The 20,040-nt window shown below is 41.5% G+C and overlaps 1 protein-coding gene across 4 annotated transcripts in view; it reads left to right on the top strand.

The window, feature by feature from the left end:
- The first annotated feature begins 6,043 nt into the window (after positions 1 to 6,043).
- p4ha3 (prolyl 4-hydroxylase, alpha polypeptide III) overlaps positions 6,044 to 20,040 on the top strand; it is a 91,535-nt gene continuing 77,538 nt past the window's right edge. Inside the window, exons 1-4 of one of the 4 annotated variants that reach the window (XR_015079798.1) lie at positions 6,044 to 6,954; positions 12,736 to 12,890; positions 16,708 to 16,931; positions 19,735 to 19,884. Coding sequence is in view for 3 of the 4 variants with exons in the window: in XM_085999476.1 (XP_085855602.1) it covers positions 6,770 to 6,954; positions 12,736 to 12,890; positions 16,708 to 16,931; positions 19,735 to 19,884 (714 nt within the window). In the remaining variant the exon portion in view is untranslated. The remainder of the gene's footprint in view (positions 6,955 to 12,735; positions 12,891 to 16,707; positions 16,932 to 19,734; positions 19,885 to 20,040) is intronic. The other 3 variants (XM_085999476.1, XM_085999475.1, XM_085999477.1) reach the window with 3 other exon arrangements.

The raw sequence follows: 20,040 nt of genomic DNA, 5'->3' as shown, positions 1-20,040 counted from the left end.
GCCTCTCCTAAATCCCCGCTACCCGGCTCCCTAACAGTCACACCCTTCCCTTCCTGAACTTGTGTTTTCCTCTGGGGTGTGACTGCATTCTGGATAAAACTGTCCAGAAATTCCTCCCCCTCCCTTATGTGTCAGAGTGTCTCCAACTCGCACTCCAGCTCAATGACTCTGAGCCAGATAGATGGAGACATTTTCACTTATATTTTTCCACTCCTTTCCTTTCCCCCCCCCCCCCCCTTTCCTTTTGTTTCTCTCTCACACCTGGCAGCTATCTTTTGCCCTGCCAGCACACTTTACACCTAATCACAGCCTATTACCATCTCGTCTAGCTTCTAATCTCTTTCACTTCTTTTGGTTCTTTTATTCTTTTGTCCGATCGCAGCCCTGCCTTCGATCTAGTTCCTTTTCTCTCCAGTTTTGAAGAAGGGTCAAACCCGAAACGTCAACTCAAATTTCTCTCCACGGATGTTGCCTGACTTGCTGAGTTTTTCCAGCATTTTCTGTTGTTATTTCGGATTTCCAACATCTGCAGTATTTTGCTATCGTACTCCTGCAGACGTGTTCGCTCGGGACAGTCTCACTGCCCACAAACGCCCACATATTGCAGTCCAGACACACAACCTGCCCTGCCATATCTTAGTCTAACCTTATTTTATTTATTTAATTAGTTAAAAAGTCTTTATTCAACTATTATTTATAGTTATGTTAAATAGTTTAACTAGTTAAGCTATAAATTTAATACAGTTATAGTTTCCCGCAACTAGTTTAAACCACTGTCCTAGGTTAGAGAGAAAAAAAACCTTAATACTCACCAACCAATCACCTACCTGCTGTCCTGTGACATCACTCTTCGTTATTTTTTGGGGAAATCGTCGACGGTTCTGCCGCCGCTGGTGTCTCCAATCAAGTCGGCACTGTTTCCCCCGCTGTTTTATGCTCCGCCGCTGCTGGTGTCTCCAATCAGGTCAGCGCTGTTTCCCCCGCTGCTTTATGCTCTGCTCCTGGTGTCTCCAATCTTTTAACGTGCCCAAATATAGTATTCCACGTTTGAAATGATACAAGATGAAAGAAGGTCTGTTAGGTAGCTCAGCCGACACCAGAGTAAACACTCCTGGCTTTATGCCACCAACTGTAGCAGCAGGCACTGGTGCATCTACCGGTAAAGACAAGGACAACTCCCTCCACAGGCTCGGGTCAGCACACAGCCAGCGGTAGATCTTTGCCGCCTGCTGCAAGGCCACCTGCACCTTGAGGATGATACTGTCAGTGACGATCAAGTTCACTTCTGCTCCCAACATTCCTACGTCTCCCAGGTGCATAGGGATCATTTGCAGTATCGCCCAGTGCGCCGCACACACGTGTTGTCAAACAGGTGACTAATGCATTGGTCAGCAGGGCTAGCACTTTTATCTCCTTTCCCACTGAATAGCAACAGAAGCATGACAGAGCTACTAATTTCCACCACACTACTGCATAACCCAAATGACAGGAGATTATTAATGGCTGCCAGGTGGCCAGCAGATTCCGGCTCTTCCTCTGCCACCACCACGTGTTCCTCCTCATCTGTATACTGTGACTCACTTGCATCCTCTGGGAGGTGTGTTGCTGTGGTGCTGCTTGCAAATGTAATTGAGAGCGGTGCAGGGTACTATGAGGTGCTGTCTTGTTTGGTCCACTGGCAGGCTGCTTTTTCTGGGACTACAATAACAAATGTTTGACTGCTAGCTCCAAAACAAGCAGAGCTCCACTGCTAAGTACTGTGTGTGATGTTTGTGCTTTTGAGTGTGTGAGTGAGTGAGGAGGAGGACAGGACACAACAATGTCTGGATGATACTAGATCTGAGCTTGAAGTAGGCCGCTGGCTTCACCTCCCCCTACACACTCATTGTTCTTATAGGCAAGGATGGCCACGGTATCGTTCTCCAAGGAAACCACTTCTCAGTCTTCCTCCACTTCAGGTCTGTTCCCTTGCGTTAGGCGCCATCTTGTCCTGCAAGAAGAGAAGTAATTTTAAGATGTTGTAGGTTGAAGGAGCGCCCAAAGTGGCAGACTTTTGCCCAGTCTGCAGCCCATCCTGTGTGCCAGTATGAGACCTTGCATCATGAAGTTAGGTTGTGTTACAAAGATTTGATGCATGAAGAACTTCTGATATAAGTGTGCCAAGGCTTTCAATTGTAGTTTGCAACTTCAATATGTGCCTTCCTGGAGTATGGCATACACGGCAGTAACAAACAGCTGCACGGTTATCTGAGGACATGGAATGGGCCAGTGCTAAATGTGCAGCTGTTTGACAGCCATCACTTTGCAGCCTGTACACTTGGGCCATCTACCTTGTACATGGTACTGTTGTTTTGCCATATCTTGGCAGCTTTCTTGAAGTCTCCATATTCTTCCGTATCTGTTGTCTATTGCACGGACTGTACACAGCAATAACCATTACTGCCACCTGCTGCCAGGCATGCTACACTGCTGGTATTTTGGAAAAGTGTGTTGGACTGCACACAGGGAAAACCTCCTCACACCTGTAACATGGAGCAGCACCTTCACTTTGTCAGCCATCAATTGGCTGCACCTCAGTTACCCACAGACTGCTTTTAGCTATCACTGTTTTTTGCCAGACATTTCTTTTATGCCACACAATCTTTGGAAAGACAACCGCATACTTTTATCTCCACATGCAACCAATTTCTTAAAGAAAAACTATTGTTAAAAAAAGGCCCAGCTTACAACTATGAACAAAATAGTTTTCACTCTTGCTTGCTTTGATTTAAAGTGGCTCTGTCTTTAATTATTGAAAAGTGTTTGCCAAATATTTTATTTGTTGTGACACACTGCAGTGTAATGATGCAACATGTCATTGTCCCACAACTCATCATTGTATTGTTGGAAAAACTCATTGTCATGAAAAACTAATCTGACTGCTGTAACATTTTATATGAACATAGAATCCTGTGCTGAAATATCACCTGCAGTGAAACAATTACTTAATTCAAGCCAATGAACTACTTAATTAAGAAAAGTAAAGTTGATAGTTGAAAGGCAGTTTTTAAATATTGTCTATTTTTAGATGCTTGCTAAGGGAGGTGGGGTGTATGAGCTCTTAGTTCATGACTGTCTAGATCTTCTTATCAACAAGTAAAGCTGTTATCCTCTGTATAAAATGCTGACTACTGTAGGAGATCACCCTTCAGATAATTTTCCAGATGTTTCCATTATTCCACTGGGTAACCAAGCAGGTCATAGAGTTACCAGCAGGCAAGATCATAGAGACATAGTGGACATGCCCATCACAGTGGAACAGAATATAACAGAACAAAACAAACAACCTCAAGTGGTAACATTAGTGGACCAATAAAAGCCTTCGATCTAATTGAAGGAATGTTACCTCCTTACTACCTGATGGCATTCCTTGAGGCTGCATTTTGCCGTTGACTAACAGTATTGAGCTGCCCAGCCACGGGAGCCAGGTCTAACTGAGGTGGAAGCAACTACAGCAACTTGTATTTATATCGGGCTTTTAACATAGTAAAACATCCCAAGGCGCTTCGCAGGAGCATGATAAAGCAAAATTTGACACCGAGCCACAGAAGGAGATATTAGGGCCGATGACCAAAAGCTTGGTCAAAGAGGCAGGTTTTAAGGAGCATCTTAAAGGAGGAAACAGAGGAAGTGAGGCGCAGAGGTTCAGGAAGGGAATTGCAGAGCTTTTAGCCAAGGCAGCTGAAGGCACGGCCGCCAACGGTGGAGCTATTAAAATCAGGGAAGCTAGTTGTTAAAATCTCGAGACAGGAAGCAAAGCCAAGTCAGACTAAAGTGGGGGGGCAAAGAAAAGAAGGGCAAGGGTTTAGACGAAGTTACTGGAAGGTGGGTGCACTGCACTGCTTTTTGGACTTTGAGGTCTCACTTTGTCTGGTTGGATTTTTCTTAATTGCTCTGGCATACAAGAGGCTGAAGAAGGGGGAGGAAGGACCTTGCAGAAGGATTACCCTTTGGTGGTTGTTTCTGCGGCCCCGGCAAGGAGAGGGAAGAGGGTTAAAGGCAGAATTATGTGTGAGTGTGTGAGAGACTAAGTTTTAAAATAACAGCACCCCATGCCTTTCTCAGGTCAGGCAAACTGCCTTAGGTGAAGACTGTAGAGGAGAAGAAGAGTTGGTGCTGCCCAGGCAGTTGGCTTGGCTGGGTGAAGAAACAGCCCTCACTCCATCAGCTGACTGCAGTCCCTAACATGCCCGGTTTGGTTGGAACCCCTCTGTTTACCCCCTACTTGCTGGAGACATGTAGTCCTCTCTCCCAATTAATTACCAGTTGGCCATTTAACACCTCTTGACTTGGTGACTAATTGCATTGACTGGCCAGTTAACTCCTGATAGCCTGAAGACCTTGTAAAACAATTGTACAAAACTGCACAGACATTCCTGGGAGGAGAGTATACTTTGAAAGCGCTATCTCTTCCCTGCATATCTGATTTAATTGTAGCACTTGGCTCCAGGACCCAGGCCCCAGTAGAGAGTGGGAACAGAACATAGAGACCCGAACATGCAGATCCTCGTGGGCAATACCATCACAAATCTTAATGGGTTCAGCCAATCTAGTGAGCAGGAGCGTTGAGATATTGGCAGGCAGTCAATGCTGGCAGGATTACAAAGTGCATCTTCAATTAGTGTAGCCTTGAAATTACTGATAACGGATATGTATCGATGCACACCATCACCATTAAAACAAATGAGTGTTGTATGAATGCATCAAAGACTCATACACCTATATCACAGCCATTTCTCTTCTGATACATTATAACTGCTAACCACAACAAATTAAAACTACTGTTCTACAAATGTAACTAAGTACATTTGACAAATAAACTAGTTCAGAAGTGAATTACTTCTCTAACTGTTTCCAGTTCTGACGAAGGGTCATTGACCTGAAACGTTAACGTTGTTTCTCTCTGCACAGATGCCGCCTGACCTGCTGAGTATTTCCAGCATTTTCTGTTTTTGCTTCAGAAATAAAGGGCCACGTTACACGGAGAGGGAGAATATGCCACACTGTTAAATAGCCAATGTTGCCAATTATAAGAACACCATCCTCTCCAAGTCACACACCATCCTGATTTGGAGATAGCTCCTTTCCTGACAGATGCAGGTCAGGCAGCATCTGTGCAGAGAGAAGCAGTGTTAACGTTTCGGGTCGATGACCTTTCATCAGAACTGGAAAAAGTTAGAGAAGTAATTCATTTTTGAACTAGTTTATTTATCAACTGTGCCTAGTGTCAGCTGTGGCTCAGTTGGTAGCACTGTCGCCTTTGAGTCAGAAGGTTGTGGATTCAAGTCCCACTCCAGGGACTTGAGTACAAAAATCTAGGCTGACACTCTAGTGCAGTACTAAGGGAGTGCTGCACTGTCGGAGGTGCCGTCTTTCAGATCAGATGTTAAACTGAGGCCACTTTTACATCCACCTCTCTCAGGTGGACGTAAAAGATCCCATGGCACTATTTGGAAGAAGAGCAGGGGAGTTATCCCTGGTGTCCTGGCCAATATTTAGCCCTCAACCAATATAACAAAAACAGATTATCTGGTCATTATCACATTGCTGTTTGTGGGACCTTGCTGTGCACAAATTGGTTGCCGCATTTCCCACATTACAACAGTGACTCCACTTCAAAAAGTACTTCATTGGCTGTAAAGCGCTCTGAGATGTCCGGTGGTCGTGAAAGGTGCTATATAAATGCAAGTCTTTCTTTCCTTCATTGTCACTGGGCGAATAGCCTGGAATTCCTTACCTCACGCCAGTGTGAGAGCACCATCACCACAAGGATTGCAGTGGTTCAAGGAGAAGACCCACCACCCCTTTCTCATGACTAGGGATGGACAATAAATCTGGCCTTGCCAGCGCCACCCACATCCTGAGAGCATTGTTTTTTTTAAATGCCTTCTCAAAAAAAATCAGAAACCACTATGAAGGTCCTGTTTTCATGAAGTGGTCAGTGTACATTTTTTGATGCTAATAAACCCAAAGTGCAACTACATGTTGAAACACAGCATGGTGTCATTTATAAATAACATCACCAGTGACAATGACCTATCACGTCTGCAAAATCAACACTTATCATGAAAATGATGACCTCTAAAGTCAGTTCCCTCCGCAGTTCAATCTCAAAACAACAAAAGTTTAACATTTTATAACTGCAGTGCGTTTTTAAATCCCTCTATTGGTTAAATGCAGTTTGAAAGAATCAAATGCCATTCTCTCCTGTCATGCAGCAAGTTTCTCCCTGCCCGAATCCTGCCCTGCCGCAATACAGCAAACCCCAGCCCTGAAGTGAGTGGAGAACCTCTGTGAACTCATTGCCCTCACCCTTCCATTCATCAGTTCCCTGTGAATACTGTACAGCATTTCCCTCAGTCCCTTAACGTCAGTGGGCTAAGTCTGAGCCAAAGTTCAGTCAGTCAGATACTAGTGAGATAGTATTCTCTCCCTCCCTCTCTCTCTCTCTCTCTTTCTATGGAGGCAGCTGCAGTTCTCTCCAGCAGTAATTCAACAAAATGACCCATTTCATTGGAATGTGGGGAATATGAATCCTGAAACAGGGGGACGTGGATTCCGTCTCAACGATCCGGTCTGGAAACACGACCCTTCTTGTAAAATACAGAGGAAACGGACATCAACGTATATTTCCACCCAGGAACACGAGAGTGTGTAAAAGTTGGCGAAACTATTAATAAGTGCGGGCTGCCTGACGTGGTCTCTGGAGCGGTGGTTGAAAGGTTACAAAATGCGATTGTTGCTGCCCTCACTGTTGCTGTACTTGGGGAGCAGCTCCTTGCTGTCACTAACTCGAGGAGACCTGTACACCTCCCTCGTGAACATCCAGGGAGAAATTGCCGTGGAAGAGGCGCTTTTGCAAAATTTACAGACCTATATTGAAAACGAGATCTACAGGGTGGACGACCTGAAACGGTAAGGTTGTACTGTAATTGGCTCGGAATGAAATCTATTTGTGATTTAAAAAATAAATAAACCCAGTATTAGAAATATTGCGTCGAAACAATGTTTTAGCAGGTTGCCTGAGGATTGTTGAACATTGTCCTAGAGATTTCGGTTATTCTGTCATTCAACATTTCAGTAATATTTCCCCCTTGCATTGCTGCATTTATCCTTTCGGTGTTTAAGTTTGCTTGTTCAGTCTAGTAGGCAGCTGTTTCCTATCATGTCACATTTGCAATCGTTCTTTTCTGAAACCTAATTTCAAGTTGTATTAGGAAAAACTTGTAGGAACAGGACACTTTTAAAATAAAATGTCTACACACCCTTATGAGGTTAAAACTGAAAAATATTATGGAGTATTGGTGCAGAGTGTCTCCCAATGATTAAACCCCTTCAGTGGAGATTCTCGATCCTCTGCCTTGCCCATGAGATTTACAAAAGGCATACAACGCCACAATTCTATCCACATTTCAGAGCACAAGACTGTCAGGTCTGACGTAAGGTCTTCTTGGCAAGTTCCTGAGACTGGAAATATCTGTGACTTAGTCGGTACTGGTTATGATTTATTTCTGTTTTGGCCAACGATTTTGTTCATTCCGAACCATTTCGTTTAAATGACTTCGGCTTGATATCTTTCCTTTTCACTTTCCATAATCAAAAACTGGTTAAGGAAACAAATGGGTATTAATGAGCATGTAAGCTCATTCTCAAAATATTTTTCATTGAATTTTGTTTGAGTTCTAGTCTGATTTGAATCAATCTTCAATTTCCTTCGAGGCACCTTGTGTTACGATGGAAAGGACAAAGGTTGTTTTTAATGGTAACACATCTTTTAGTGTCAATGAGTACTTCAATTTAAGTGCACTTGAATAATAACATTTATATTGCCGTTATATAGCGCCTTTCACAACCTCAGGACGCCCAAAGCGTTTTACAGCCAATACTTTTGAAGTGTAGCCTGTTGTAATGTAGGAAGCACAGCAGCCAAATTGTGCACAGCAAGCTCCTACAAGCAACAATTTGATACCGAGCAGATAATCTGTTTTAGTGATTTTGGTTAAGGGATAAATATTGGCCAGGACAGCGCAGAAAACTCCCCTGCTCTTCTTCGAATAGTGCCATGGGGTATTTTACATCCACCTTAGAGGGCAGATGGGGCCTCGGATTAGCATCTCATTCGAAAGGTGGCACCTCCGACAGTGCAGCACTCCTTCGGTACTGCACTGGATTGGCAGCCTAGATTTTGTGCTCGAGTCTCTGGAGTGGGGCTCGAACCCACAACCTTCTGACTCAGAGGTGAGGGTGCTGCTCACTGACGCTTACATGTGCTTATTGATGTCACTGGCTGAGAAGCTTTCATGTCTGCTGTGATGTATTTGCCTGAATCAACAGGATACTCGCAGTTGTATATCTTATATATAAAGGGTGGTGGAGGCAGATTCAATCATGGCTTTCAAAAGGAAATTGGAGAAGTACTTGAAGGAAAAATGTTGCAGGACTACGGGGAAAGGGCGGGGGAGTGGGATTAGCTGAAGTGCTCTTGCAGAGAGATGGCACGGGCTCGATGGGCCAAATGGCCTCCTTCTGTGCTGTAACCATTCTATGATTCTACCAATTTAGAGAGATTATATGCCATTTTAAGATGTTGAATACCATTAAAAACTGAACTCCTTGAAGTGGGGGTGGGGGGTGGCTTTACAATGCTGGCAGCTGCAGCAGAGGCTGATATCTGACATCCATCACCACAGACACTTCTAATTTTACAGGTGTCAGTTGTACTGTTGGTTGGACTGGTTTGCTTTATGCCCAAGGCTTCTGGCAAATGAAGAGGAAAGAGCGGACACTGTGCATGCTATCTTATTCCACTTCCTCCTGCTCATAGTCCACAGAGTTGTAGAATCGTTTGATAAATCTGCTGTGTTAAATAAAACTTGTAACGCTCTTCCCAGTAAAGTGGGATTGGTAACTAAAGGTTTTAGGTCACGTGGCAAAGCAAATGTCATGGGGATTACGCACTTTGACTTTCCGCTATGAATCTGGCCAGTTCTAGTGGCTGCTCTGCTATGTTTCTACATTTGCTACCTTTCCTTCCAATGCCTATGCCAATATGGCGAGTGGCGTACTCCCACCCACCGTATTGGCGCTTTGGCGCCTGCTTTACGCCTGTAAAATGGGTGCAGCGTCATCACATTTCTCGGCCAGCGTCTCTGGCAGCAGTCAAAGTTCAGTCTCTCCAGTGTTAAACTGGAGAAAGTTGCAGCTCATTCATGACTTGCAATCAAACAAACAGTCAGGCATCTAAGGTGAAGAACACTTTGCATATTTTAAGGTTGCACTATTTGTTACATATTTCATGGAAACAGAAATTGAAAATAATTTAGATGTAGATATTAGTGCATAGCACTTTAGGGATATTCGTATTTCCTTTGTTACATCTCTTTGGTATGGTTATGAGTCATCTTATTTTAAGTTCAACCTCAATTGTTCGTTGTCTGGAAACCAGCCAGACTGGCTGGAATGGATCTGGAGGGATAACAAGCTTCCTAGTAGATTTCTTTGCTTCAGGCAACATGAGAGACTTAACAGAAAATGCACACTGATGATGTAATGCCACCTGAGCTTAACAGTATCTCTCAATACCCCTTATTATATTATGTAAATCTGTTGATAGGAGGCAGATTGCTGCCAACCATTTTAAATAGACTTGAAGAAGAGTCTCTTTCATGTCACTGCATCAATTAATGTGGCACTTGTTTTCCTCACCCAGATACTTTACATCCACATCAAAATAGTTTCAATGAGGAGTTGAGGTTTTCCTACAGTTTAGATCAGAGATGGACAAAATTGTGTGTTATTTACCTCTTACATATTTGGGAATGGATAAAAACTAACAATCTAATGCATCAATACATAGCTCACTTGGAAAATGTTCTTTTTCTGCCAAATATATTTGTTCCCAATCACCAGTTTTAAAGAATACAACATCATAACAACAGGCGACCAAGAGACACTGGCAGGCATCCAGATATCTTCACAGATATATCCAACTATTACATTTAGAATGGTATGATCATTCTGGTCAATACTAGTTGTCCTTCACCTAACTATGGCTTTGGGGACCTTTCAGGCAGGTTGGTTAATTAATTTAGGCAAGAGTAGATTTGGTTCTAGCTTTACGGATTTGGCTAATAACATCTTTTTGTTCCAGTCTCTTTAGCTACAAAATAAAGACAGTTCCTGCAACTAACATTACATCACCAGTCCAATTACTATGTGGAAAATAATGAACCATTGCTCTGACAAATTCACTGTGGTTTGCAGTCTCATAAGAAGCAGTATTGTCAGGAAATAGCCTGCAAATGAGCTAGAAACATTCAAATCTGAATAATATGTCAGCCTTTCAGACTCTATTGACTGCAATAACTCTGGTCTCCAGCTGCCTGAATGAAAAGTAGGTCCTATCATTACTACTAACAGTCCCAGGAGCACTAGTCCAGTTATGTGGCATAGGCTGCAACTTTGGGTGGGGTCCCTCCGCACAAGAAGTTTTGCGTTTAATGGTGGCGAAAGGTTGGGGGTGGGGTGGGATGGTTGTGCATTTCTATGGCCCTTGTTATGAACTTTATAATTTCACTCTGGAACTTAATTTTTCCCCCTCCACCTCCTTGTACCCTTCCTCTTGGCACCTGGGGCAATCCCTGAAAAGGTCACTGCTTTCATCCTCTCCACATCTCCAGCCCTTAGGAACTGTGTCACTTCTATTCTCTGGAGGCTGCTGGTGCTGTGTAGTCTGTTTAATATATTGGATTCATTGCAGTCTTGTGCTGCACATCACACTGCAAAGCCCTGTGCTAATATCTTTCCCCATGCAATTATTACTATATCTTTAAACAATATCTTCACCCATAGCTGTGGTGTTCACCAGAGCTTAATACTTGCTCCTCTTCTATACACATGTTACATGTTACCCATTAGCAACATCATGCGCAACATGAGAGTAAACTTCTACTTTTATGTGGATGGCATTCAACTCTACTTCCCTGTCGCCACCATCCACTCCGAGATTGTTACTATACTTTCTGACTGCTTGTCTGAATTCAAGTCCTGGATCAGTTAAAATTTCCTTCAGCTCAACATTGACAAAGAGAAAGCCATCTTTTTTGGCTTTCACTGGCTTCTGATTCTACTCCATCAACCTTTCAGTTTGCTCTCAGATTGAATTTGATGGTACACGACACTAGTGTTCTGTTTTACCCTGAGCTCAGCTTTTCACCCCCATCTGGTCTGATGCCATGCTATCGTTGACCTATTCCCCAATCTCTCCCCCACTGCTGCTCAAATCCCTACTCACAACTTCATCACCTGGAGGATTAAATTCTCAATACTCATCTCTCCAGAACCCTGCACCAATGTCCTCTCCAGCACCAAGTCATTGAAAGCAATCACTTGCATCCTTGTCAAGCTCCACTGGCTCACTGTGTCCTAGGTGATTAACTTTAAGATCCTTGTCCTCATCGTCAAGTCCTTTCACAAGCGTTGAACAATGTGCTCCAGTCATATACCCTTGCCTGCACCTTCTGTCACTCTGGGCTGGATTTTGCTAATGGGGAGCTTTTGGAGGCGAGACTCCCACTTGTCGGGTTTCAGTCCCGCCTCCATCAACTTCTGGCCTATCCGCGGTATTTTCCCCTGATTGACCTTGTTAAGCCCACCCAGTGGGCTTAGCAGGCCAATTAAGGGAAAGCCGGTTACAGAGAACGTCAACGTATGACGTTTCATCTATCAAACATTTTTGACAGATGAATTGTCATCGTTTGACAGCTCTGTGAAGCTGTCAAACGCTGACATTCTCTGTAGTTTGATGAATTCTTGAATTCAAGACCTCATCAAACCTCTTTCTTTTGTAGAAATTAGATGGTTGTTGCATTGGAGAATGCAACGGCCATCTGTCATCTCTACCACGGAGGTGCAAGACTCTCCGCATACCCAACTCTTGAAGCCTGCAGGAAGGAACAAAGGTAAGTACACTTTTTCTAACACTTTGCACTTACCTCAGATACTCGCCTCCCACACTTGCACCCATCACTCACCTCCACAGCACACTTTTGGACCCCTCTGACCCCCGCAAACCCACTACTCGCCTCGGTGACCCTGGCAGGTTTCGGAGCCTTCGGGAAGCCCGCACTTGTTTTCTGCCTGTTAACTACCTGTTGTGCACCCGCCCCCAAATTCTGCCATTTTCCCGGCAGTCCCGCCCCCAAACCCGCCTCCCCAGGGCTCGCATAATCCAGCCCAGATTATTGCTTCCGCTGCTCTTTTAACTCCAGCATAATAGACAGGCCAATCATTCAGTTACTATACCTCCGCACTTTGGAATTCCCTTCCAACAACACATGACCCTACTATCTCCTGCCCTGTCCTCAAAAGTCTCCTAAAAACCCATCTCAACAGTGCCTTCAGTCTTAACTATCCTGATTAAATTCCTAATTCTCCTGCTCTATGTTCATCTCTCTACATTGTAAAATGCCCTGAGACATCTTTTACTTCAGGAGTACTATATAGATGCCAGTTCTAGTTCTTGTTCTTGTGGTATGCTGCATTGTGGCTTTGTCCATCTCTCATTTTGTGATTGTTGTTCTAGAGATGCCACCCACCTGGGTTTTCAACAAAAGGGTTCACCAAATCAGTTCATTATCTCTTTCAAATTATTTTGTCACTCCTGTTATAGGTTTTTTCAATTTTTTTGAATTATAGATTTTATGAAAAAATAAAGGCACTGCACAACAATGTTTATCAGGAACCTGTGACAGCAATATCAAACCCTTTGTTTGCCTACACCCTTATAAAGAGGTTGCAGATTGACTGGCAAAATATTGTATATAGCAATGAAGCCATCGAGAATATCCAAGGTAAATGCTTAAATATTAAGTTTTTTGTCTGACCAATAATATGATTATAATTTTACAACTACATTATTAAATATAGTATGGTAAAATATCATTAAATTGATTAACTGCTCTGATAACAAAAATAATTTTCAGTGCTTTAGTTTCTGACTGTCCTTATTCAATGCCAGTATTGAATTGCACGCAGACATTAACACATTGCTGTGTCTTTGGCTCTTACTTCGAAGCTCTGTGGTTTGAACATTTTTGGTTTTCATGCTCCATGAAGTGGTAGCTCCTGTGGTTGCAGATCTAGAAACAGATTGCTTCTCTACTCTACCACAGACCAAGCAGTGAAAATGAAAAATCGTTTCTGGGTAGTCGTTTTTTGGTTTAAAGCATAAATGTTTTTTAATATATGGCGATAATACACTGGAGTGATACAATTAGCCAATTGAATTCTTTCTTTAAATTTGTTTTTGGGTTGTGGGTGACACTGGCAAGGCAATACTTATTGCACATCACTAATTGTCTGGAGGGCATTAAGAGTCAACCACCTTGTGGTGGTTGGAGTCACTTGTAGGCCAGACTGGGTAGGGGCGGCAGGTTCCTTTCCCCGAAGGACATTAGTTAAGCAGTTGGGTTTTTACAAAAATCTGGAAATTTTCATGGTCTTTTTTTCAAATCAAATCAAATCAAATCAACTTTTATTGTCATTGTTAGTGCACAAGTGCAGTACAACGAAATGTAGGCTTGCGGCTCCCGAGAGTGTACATTTAGATTAAGACATTTAAACATTCAACATACATTTGGCTTGTAGTATATTAACATAAACATAACCATAATAAAGTGCATTGGCAGATGTGCAGGCTTTAGAGTTTATTTGTGGAGTTCAGTAGGATGACAGCCCTGGGAAAGAAGCTGTTCCTAAATCTGGTCATACGGGTGCAAATGCATCTGTAGCGTCTCCCAGATGGCAGGAGGGCGAACAGACTGTGGCTGGGGTGGGTAGGGTCTTTGATGATGGACCGTGACCTCCGTAAACAGCGTTTCTGGTATATGTGCTCTATGGCCCCACAACTTGCTATGGTGGGATTTGAACTCATGATCTCTAGGCTGCTAGTACCAGTACAAAAACCCACTAGGCTACTATACCAAAATCACCACTACTAGTACGTAGCAAGTTATGCTCATGTCTGTTGATCATGAACACACAGTACTGTTCTAGAGTGTTACTATTTATCTGGCTTGAACCGTGAACATTGATTGAGTAAGTTGAGATCAGTATAGAACTATAGAACTTTATAGCACATAAGGAGTCCATTCAGCCCCTCAAGTCTGTGCTGGCTCTTTGCTAGAGCAATCCAATTCAAATCTCACTACCCTCTCTCCATAGCCTTGCATCTGCTTCAAATATTTATCTGCAATGGTCTCTGTCTTAACTACTGCTTGTGGCAAAGTAATTCATGCTCCAACACCCGCTACATAAAGAACTTATTCCTAACTTATCTTCTCAATCTCTTAGTGACAATTTTAAATTGATGGCCTCTCACCACTGACTCCCCAATAAGAGGAAATAGTGTTTTCCTCTTCACCCTATAAAAGCTTTACAATTAAAAAAAACTCTGTTAGATCTCCACTTAGCCTTCCCTGCTCCAATTGAAAATGTTCCAATATCTCAAGCCTCTCCTCATAACTATAGTTTCTCATCCCTGGTATCTGAATGGAAAAGTTTGACAATATTAACACACTTTTTATAGCAAAATAGTTTAATGTACTAAATCTTCAACAAGTATACATAACACGTTGTTAGAGAATGTGTAATTAATCAATAATTGTACATTAGACCATGATGGTCTGTAATTGGATCGTATAAATAAGCTAAATGCAAAGAAATCTACATTAAATCTTCACTACTGAAAGAGAGTAGCGCATATGGGAAACCTGCCAATATATTTGCATACATATGGAGCAAATGACATAATTCCCAATGCAATGAGGGCATGCACCTCATCTAACAAGTCTGCAGAACAAAACATTTGGGATATCAAAACCAGCATTGTACCACAAATGCTGCATTCTCAATTTTAACAATGTAGCTTTTGTGCAATATATATATATACATCTGTCAATCTTATTTCTCAAATTGGCAGCCAATTTCAGCTAATAACCATTTTTTATATCAACAAGTGGACCTCAGGTGCAAAATTCTGTTTTCTTCTTAGTCTATTCTGCTATCTACATTATGCCAAGGAAATGGGTTAATGGAAAGAGTTCAATCTCAAACCATCAGCACATAACCAACAAAATATAGTGCAACCCTTTTATAGTAAAAAAAAACCTTGTTAACCACACAAAACAAGTAATTATATGTAGCTGCTGAGTGTTACTGACTGACACTTTGATCAAATACAGAAAGCATTGAGTTCATCAGCTGAAGTTGCAATTGCAATGATTTAATACCGACACAACAACTTGTAATGAAAACAAGGTGCTACAATTTCTACTTCTTGAGGTTGTCATTTAAATATGTTCTAGGCTTCCCCAAAAGAGTCAGTGAGTAAGGGCAATGCCCAATGTAGAATTGATCTGCACAGTCCAGGAAGGTCTGAGGTTCAGTCTCTGGTCTGTTGGCTAATCTCAGCTGCAGCAGCGTTGGGGCAGCCACAGTTGTTCCCTACATTCCTGGGCTAAGGGAGAAATAACTGCTGCTTATTATTCAGTTAGTTACACTGGAAGCGCACATATGTGGTCACCAGGGAAGAACAGGTTAGACAGTGATTCCCTTGAAGGTTGAAAAGGCTGCCAACAGTCACTCTGCAGGCTCACATGAGTAGAATGACTACTTTGGTAAAGCACTAGATTCTCACCCATAGAATTATACTCCAGCATTCGTCAGAGAGGAAGAGAGAAATTTGGGTGAAAATAATTAATAAGCACAGTATTCTGAACTATCACATGATTGAAAGAAAGACTTGCATTTACACATTGCCTTTCACAGCCACCGGACATCCCAAAGCACTTTACAGCCAATGAAGTACTTTTAAAGTGTAGTCACTGTTGTAATGTAGGAAACGTGGTAGCCAATTTGCACACAGCAAGTTCCCACAAACAGCAATAGTGACAATGACCAGATGAATCTGTTTTATATGTTGATTGAGGGATAAATATTGGCCAGGACACCAGCAATAACTCCCCTGCTCTTCTTTGAAATAGTGTTATGGGATCTTTTACATCCACCTGAGAGAGCAGACAGGGCCTTGGTTTAACACCTCATCTGAAAGATGACACCTCCAACAGTGCAGCACTCCCTCAGCAGTGCACTGTCAGCCTAGATTTGTGTGCTCAAGTCTCTAGAGTGGGACTTGAACCTACAACCTTCTGACTCAGAGGCAAGAGTGCTACCCACTGAGCCACGGTTGAGACATTAAGTGATTATTAACTGCAGTTAGCCATCATGTTGTGGGGAGAAAGTATCACAAAAAAACCTTTATTATTACCGCAAGAACTAAATTATTAGAGGTAAATGTCTTAAAAATGAATTAATTAAATAACATTCTTCAGAAGATAGCGCTGTAGAGTAAACGACTGCCTCTTTGATGATTTTATACTGGTTGTTGGCTGTCAGATCACAAAATCTGTTTCATTTCTTTCAATACTTGTGGTTTTGTGCACCCAGCCCCAAAATTTGGTTTCACACTCTGAACTGGCTTTAAGTTTACACAGCAACAAATGCTGCATATTTTCACCAGCTGCAGAACGTGACAACTGTAAAATGTAAATCCTGTGGAAAAAGATCTCCAATAAGGTGAACTGACACTGATTCCAACACTGCATTTAGCACTAAAGGATGATTATGAGAAAATCGAGGCAAAACTCCCAAAAGCTGAGGACCTAGAGGGAGCTGCCAAAGGTTTGATGAGGCTGCAGGATGTGTACGCCCTAAGCACAAAGGGATTAGTCAAAGGGGAGTTTCTACAGGTGGCTGGAGAAGGTGTTTCCAATATCTACAGGCCAAGTCACTCCAGCACCCTTTCAGCAGATGACTGTTTTCAAATTGGAAAGGTATGTAAACATAGGCGAAAATAATGTGATGTTTCTTAAAAAAAAACAATTTTGAGTCTTGTGGTTTTTTGAAATAATGTGACTTTCTTCTTTCCATTGAATATATTCAAAAGGCACTGGTGCATCTTTGGAATAAGATTCTCTGACATTCAGTTATTATTGCCGAGGATATGTTTGTGGTCTCCTATACCAGCTGGGCATACTCTGTTGAGAAGTGTTTTCATGTTTACCTATTCTACAAACATGCAGTAATTAACCAAACTAAGATTTGTTTGCCCATTTTCTTCAGCTATTCAATGTGGCGATAGCTGTACAATTGTCATTGTCTTGTAAACAGTGATACATCGTATAAGGTATGATATCCATTTTGATCAGCAGAAATGAAAATATAAACATTTGAGAACTAAACTCTTATTACCCCTGAAAAGTGGGATCTTCTGCAAGCTAGGTTGGAAGAAAGTTTTCTCCTTCTTCCCTCCTCTATAGTTAAACTGAGAGTTGCATTTGAATGCAACAAAGAGAAAACTGATCACTAAAACCATTTTTTTTTTAAGAGATGGGACTAGATTTTCAACCTGTTTAAATCAATGGGAATGAGAATCGGGTGGTTTCTATAGCAACCGGCAAATCCACATTACCAGCTTTACGCCTGAGCAGCAAGTTAAAAATCTACCCCATGGTTTTTCGTTTATAGATACTGGAGCATAAATTAATCTTGGGCAGTAGTTCAAAACAGATGCTAGCGAATCGGCAGCACGCTTTACACTGAGTCTGCCCGATGGAAAATCGTGCGGCGTGCAAAACCAGCTGCTAATTCGCTACAGCCCATTTTGCACTACCGTCCCAGGTGAATTAATATCCTGTTATTTTTTCCTTAAAGTATTTAATGTTTTCATCACAAACTCATAATTTTAAAAAATTGATTTAAAAAAATGAAACCTTTATAAGAGCTTCTAATTTTCAAAACATGTTTGTGTCCATATTAAGAAAGTATTATTCATTACAGATAGAACAACTGCTAAACAATTCTTGGTACTGGAGTCTGTTTAACGAAGAAGGACAACTGTGTATTAAAACCAAATAATTTTTAATGGGTAACTTAGCTTAAAAAGGCACCACATTGAATGTCTTGACGAGATACTTAATAACAAGCCGATTGTTAAGGCAAGTAATTTATGGCATCGCATGATTCTGTGACTAATTTCACAGATTTTATGAGTTCCGGGAGTGTATATCAGGAATTTGGGTGCAGAGGTCAATGGTCCACACAGGATTTTCCATCTATTCGTTTTCATCAAACCAGCATGATTTGCTGCACAGTTTTGCATAACATGTCCTAGAGGCAGTAAAAATGATGAGCTCTGACTGGATTTGATTACATTGTCTTTCCAAAACTAACACACATTAAATGTTCTTGAGCTGATAAACTGAACGGTTTTCAATCTATTTCTGAATTGGCTCTGTAACAAACGTATTTTCTTAGTTTTTACCAAATGAAGGTATTTCTAATTTACCAACATAAGATTAGTGGCTTGTTTACCATTGTGAATCCATCTGTTCCCAATCACTGACTTGGGGATTGTTTTGTGCATGAGTTGGAGGCTCAGTTTATTTGCATATTGATGTAAATGTCCTGTTAACAAAAAAAATACATAATTATACTTTCTTTTTACTTATTTGGACCTTCAGGATTATCATTTTCTTTAATACCCCATCAACTAAAGGAAGGTGCATCCAATCTGAATCAGAAATCCAAGCAAATCCCAATTTGGGATCACATCCAAGTCAAAAGGTTTCCTGATAAAATAAAGGAATTCTAAACTTTGCAATAAATCAGAAGTTTTTTTCTTTCAAAAAAAGTTCTTGCTGCAGAATCATGTCTTCACTTATGCTGCCAATATTGATCAGAGGAGCAGCTTGAATATGGTTCAGCATTAACTGGATCTGGCTCATAGTAAACAAAATGGATGACAGATGTGGGATTACTTTGCTTTTGCTTCTCGCTGATGTTATGGTTCAGTTTAACTGTGGACGCGATGAATTTCTCCACTGAGGGGTTATTCTTCATTACCATTTTATATTACATTGTCTTCATGTTTACAGAAATTGTCTGGATTTTTTTTTCCAATCCCACTGCTAACATCTTTTACCAGAGTGCCTGCTGTCACATCTGACATTTCCTCACCCTTGTATCAAACGATAATGAAATTCCACAGTTCTAAATGTCACACTGGATCTGACGGTACTTAAAGCATGTGGCACAATACTGAAGAAGCCAAACTGGTAGCACTGTTGTGATCAACAGAAAGTGTAAAATAGCAGCAGTTTGTCCAGAGTCCCTGTGAACGGAATCAGGAGTTTCACGCTTACTGAAATGTTACCTGAGTATCCTTCACCAGAACTCTTGGGAATCTGGTTACTGTGAGAGAACAGAGCTGATACACTTCTGTGTTTTTTGAATATGCATACATCTAGGAGCAATTATTTTAAACCTTGATTTTACTGTTTTTGTCCAATTTCAAATCCAAATGAATTTCACAAAAACCAAAGGCCATCTTAAAAGTGACATTTTTGAACGCATGTATCGAAATAAGGATTTCTTATTTGGTGTATATAAAAACATTTTGATATGACATTATGTAACGAGTATATTTATATGACCTTATATAAAAAACATTCTTATATATCCTTACATAACATTATATAAAAGCATATATATAACCTACCTGTACACTCACCAAGCATTATGACACCATTTTAAAATATATATTCAAATTTTGCATTTTACGTGTTATGTTCCCAGGTTGCCTATGATATAGGTGACTACTACCACTCAATTATATGGCTGGAAGAAGCAGTCACTCTTTTCCGACAAAGTATAGGAATTTGGAACACCGAGGACCAAGGAAGTCTTGAGGAAGCTCTTGATCATCTGGCCTTTTCCCATTATATGGTAAGCAGTACACGCGGAAGATTGAATTTGTTTGATGGGAGAGGACAAATATTGAGGATAAAATACCTGACTGCATGTGAAAAGTGTTTAAATAATTAGCGATTAAACTCCCTTGATGGCTCAGTGATACTTCAGTGAGAAGCTTGATCAGAGAGC

This window comes from Somniosus microcephalus, chromosome 10 (assembly GCF_052327205.1).
Source record: "Somniosus microcephalus isolate GS21.2 chromosome 10, FLI_Smic_1.0, whole genome shotgun sequence".
Taxonomy (NCBI): Eukaryota; Metazoa; Chordata; class Chondrichthyes; order Squaliformes; family Somniosidae; genus Somniosus; species Somniosus microcephalus.
Note: the sequence above shows the minus strand (reverse complement) of the source record. Positions and strands in the feature narration are given on the sequence as shown.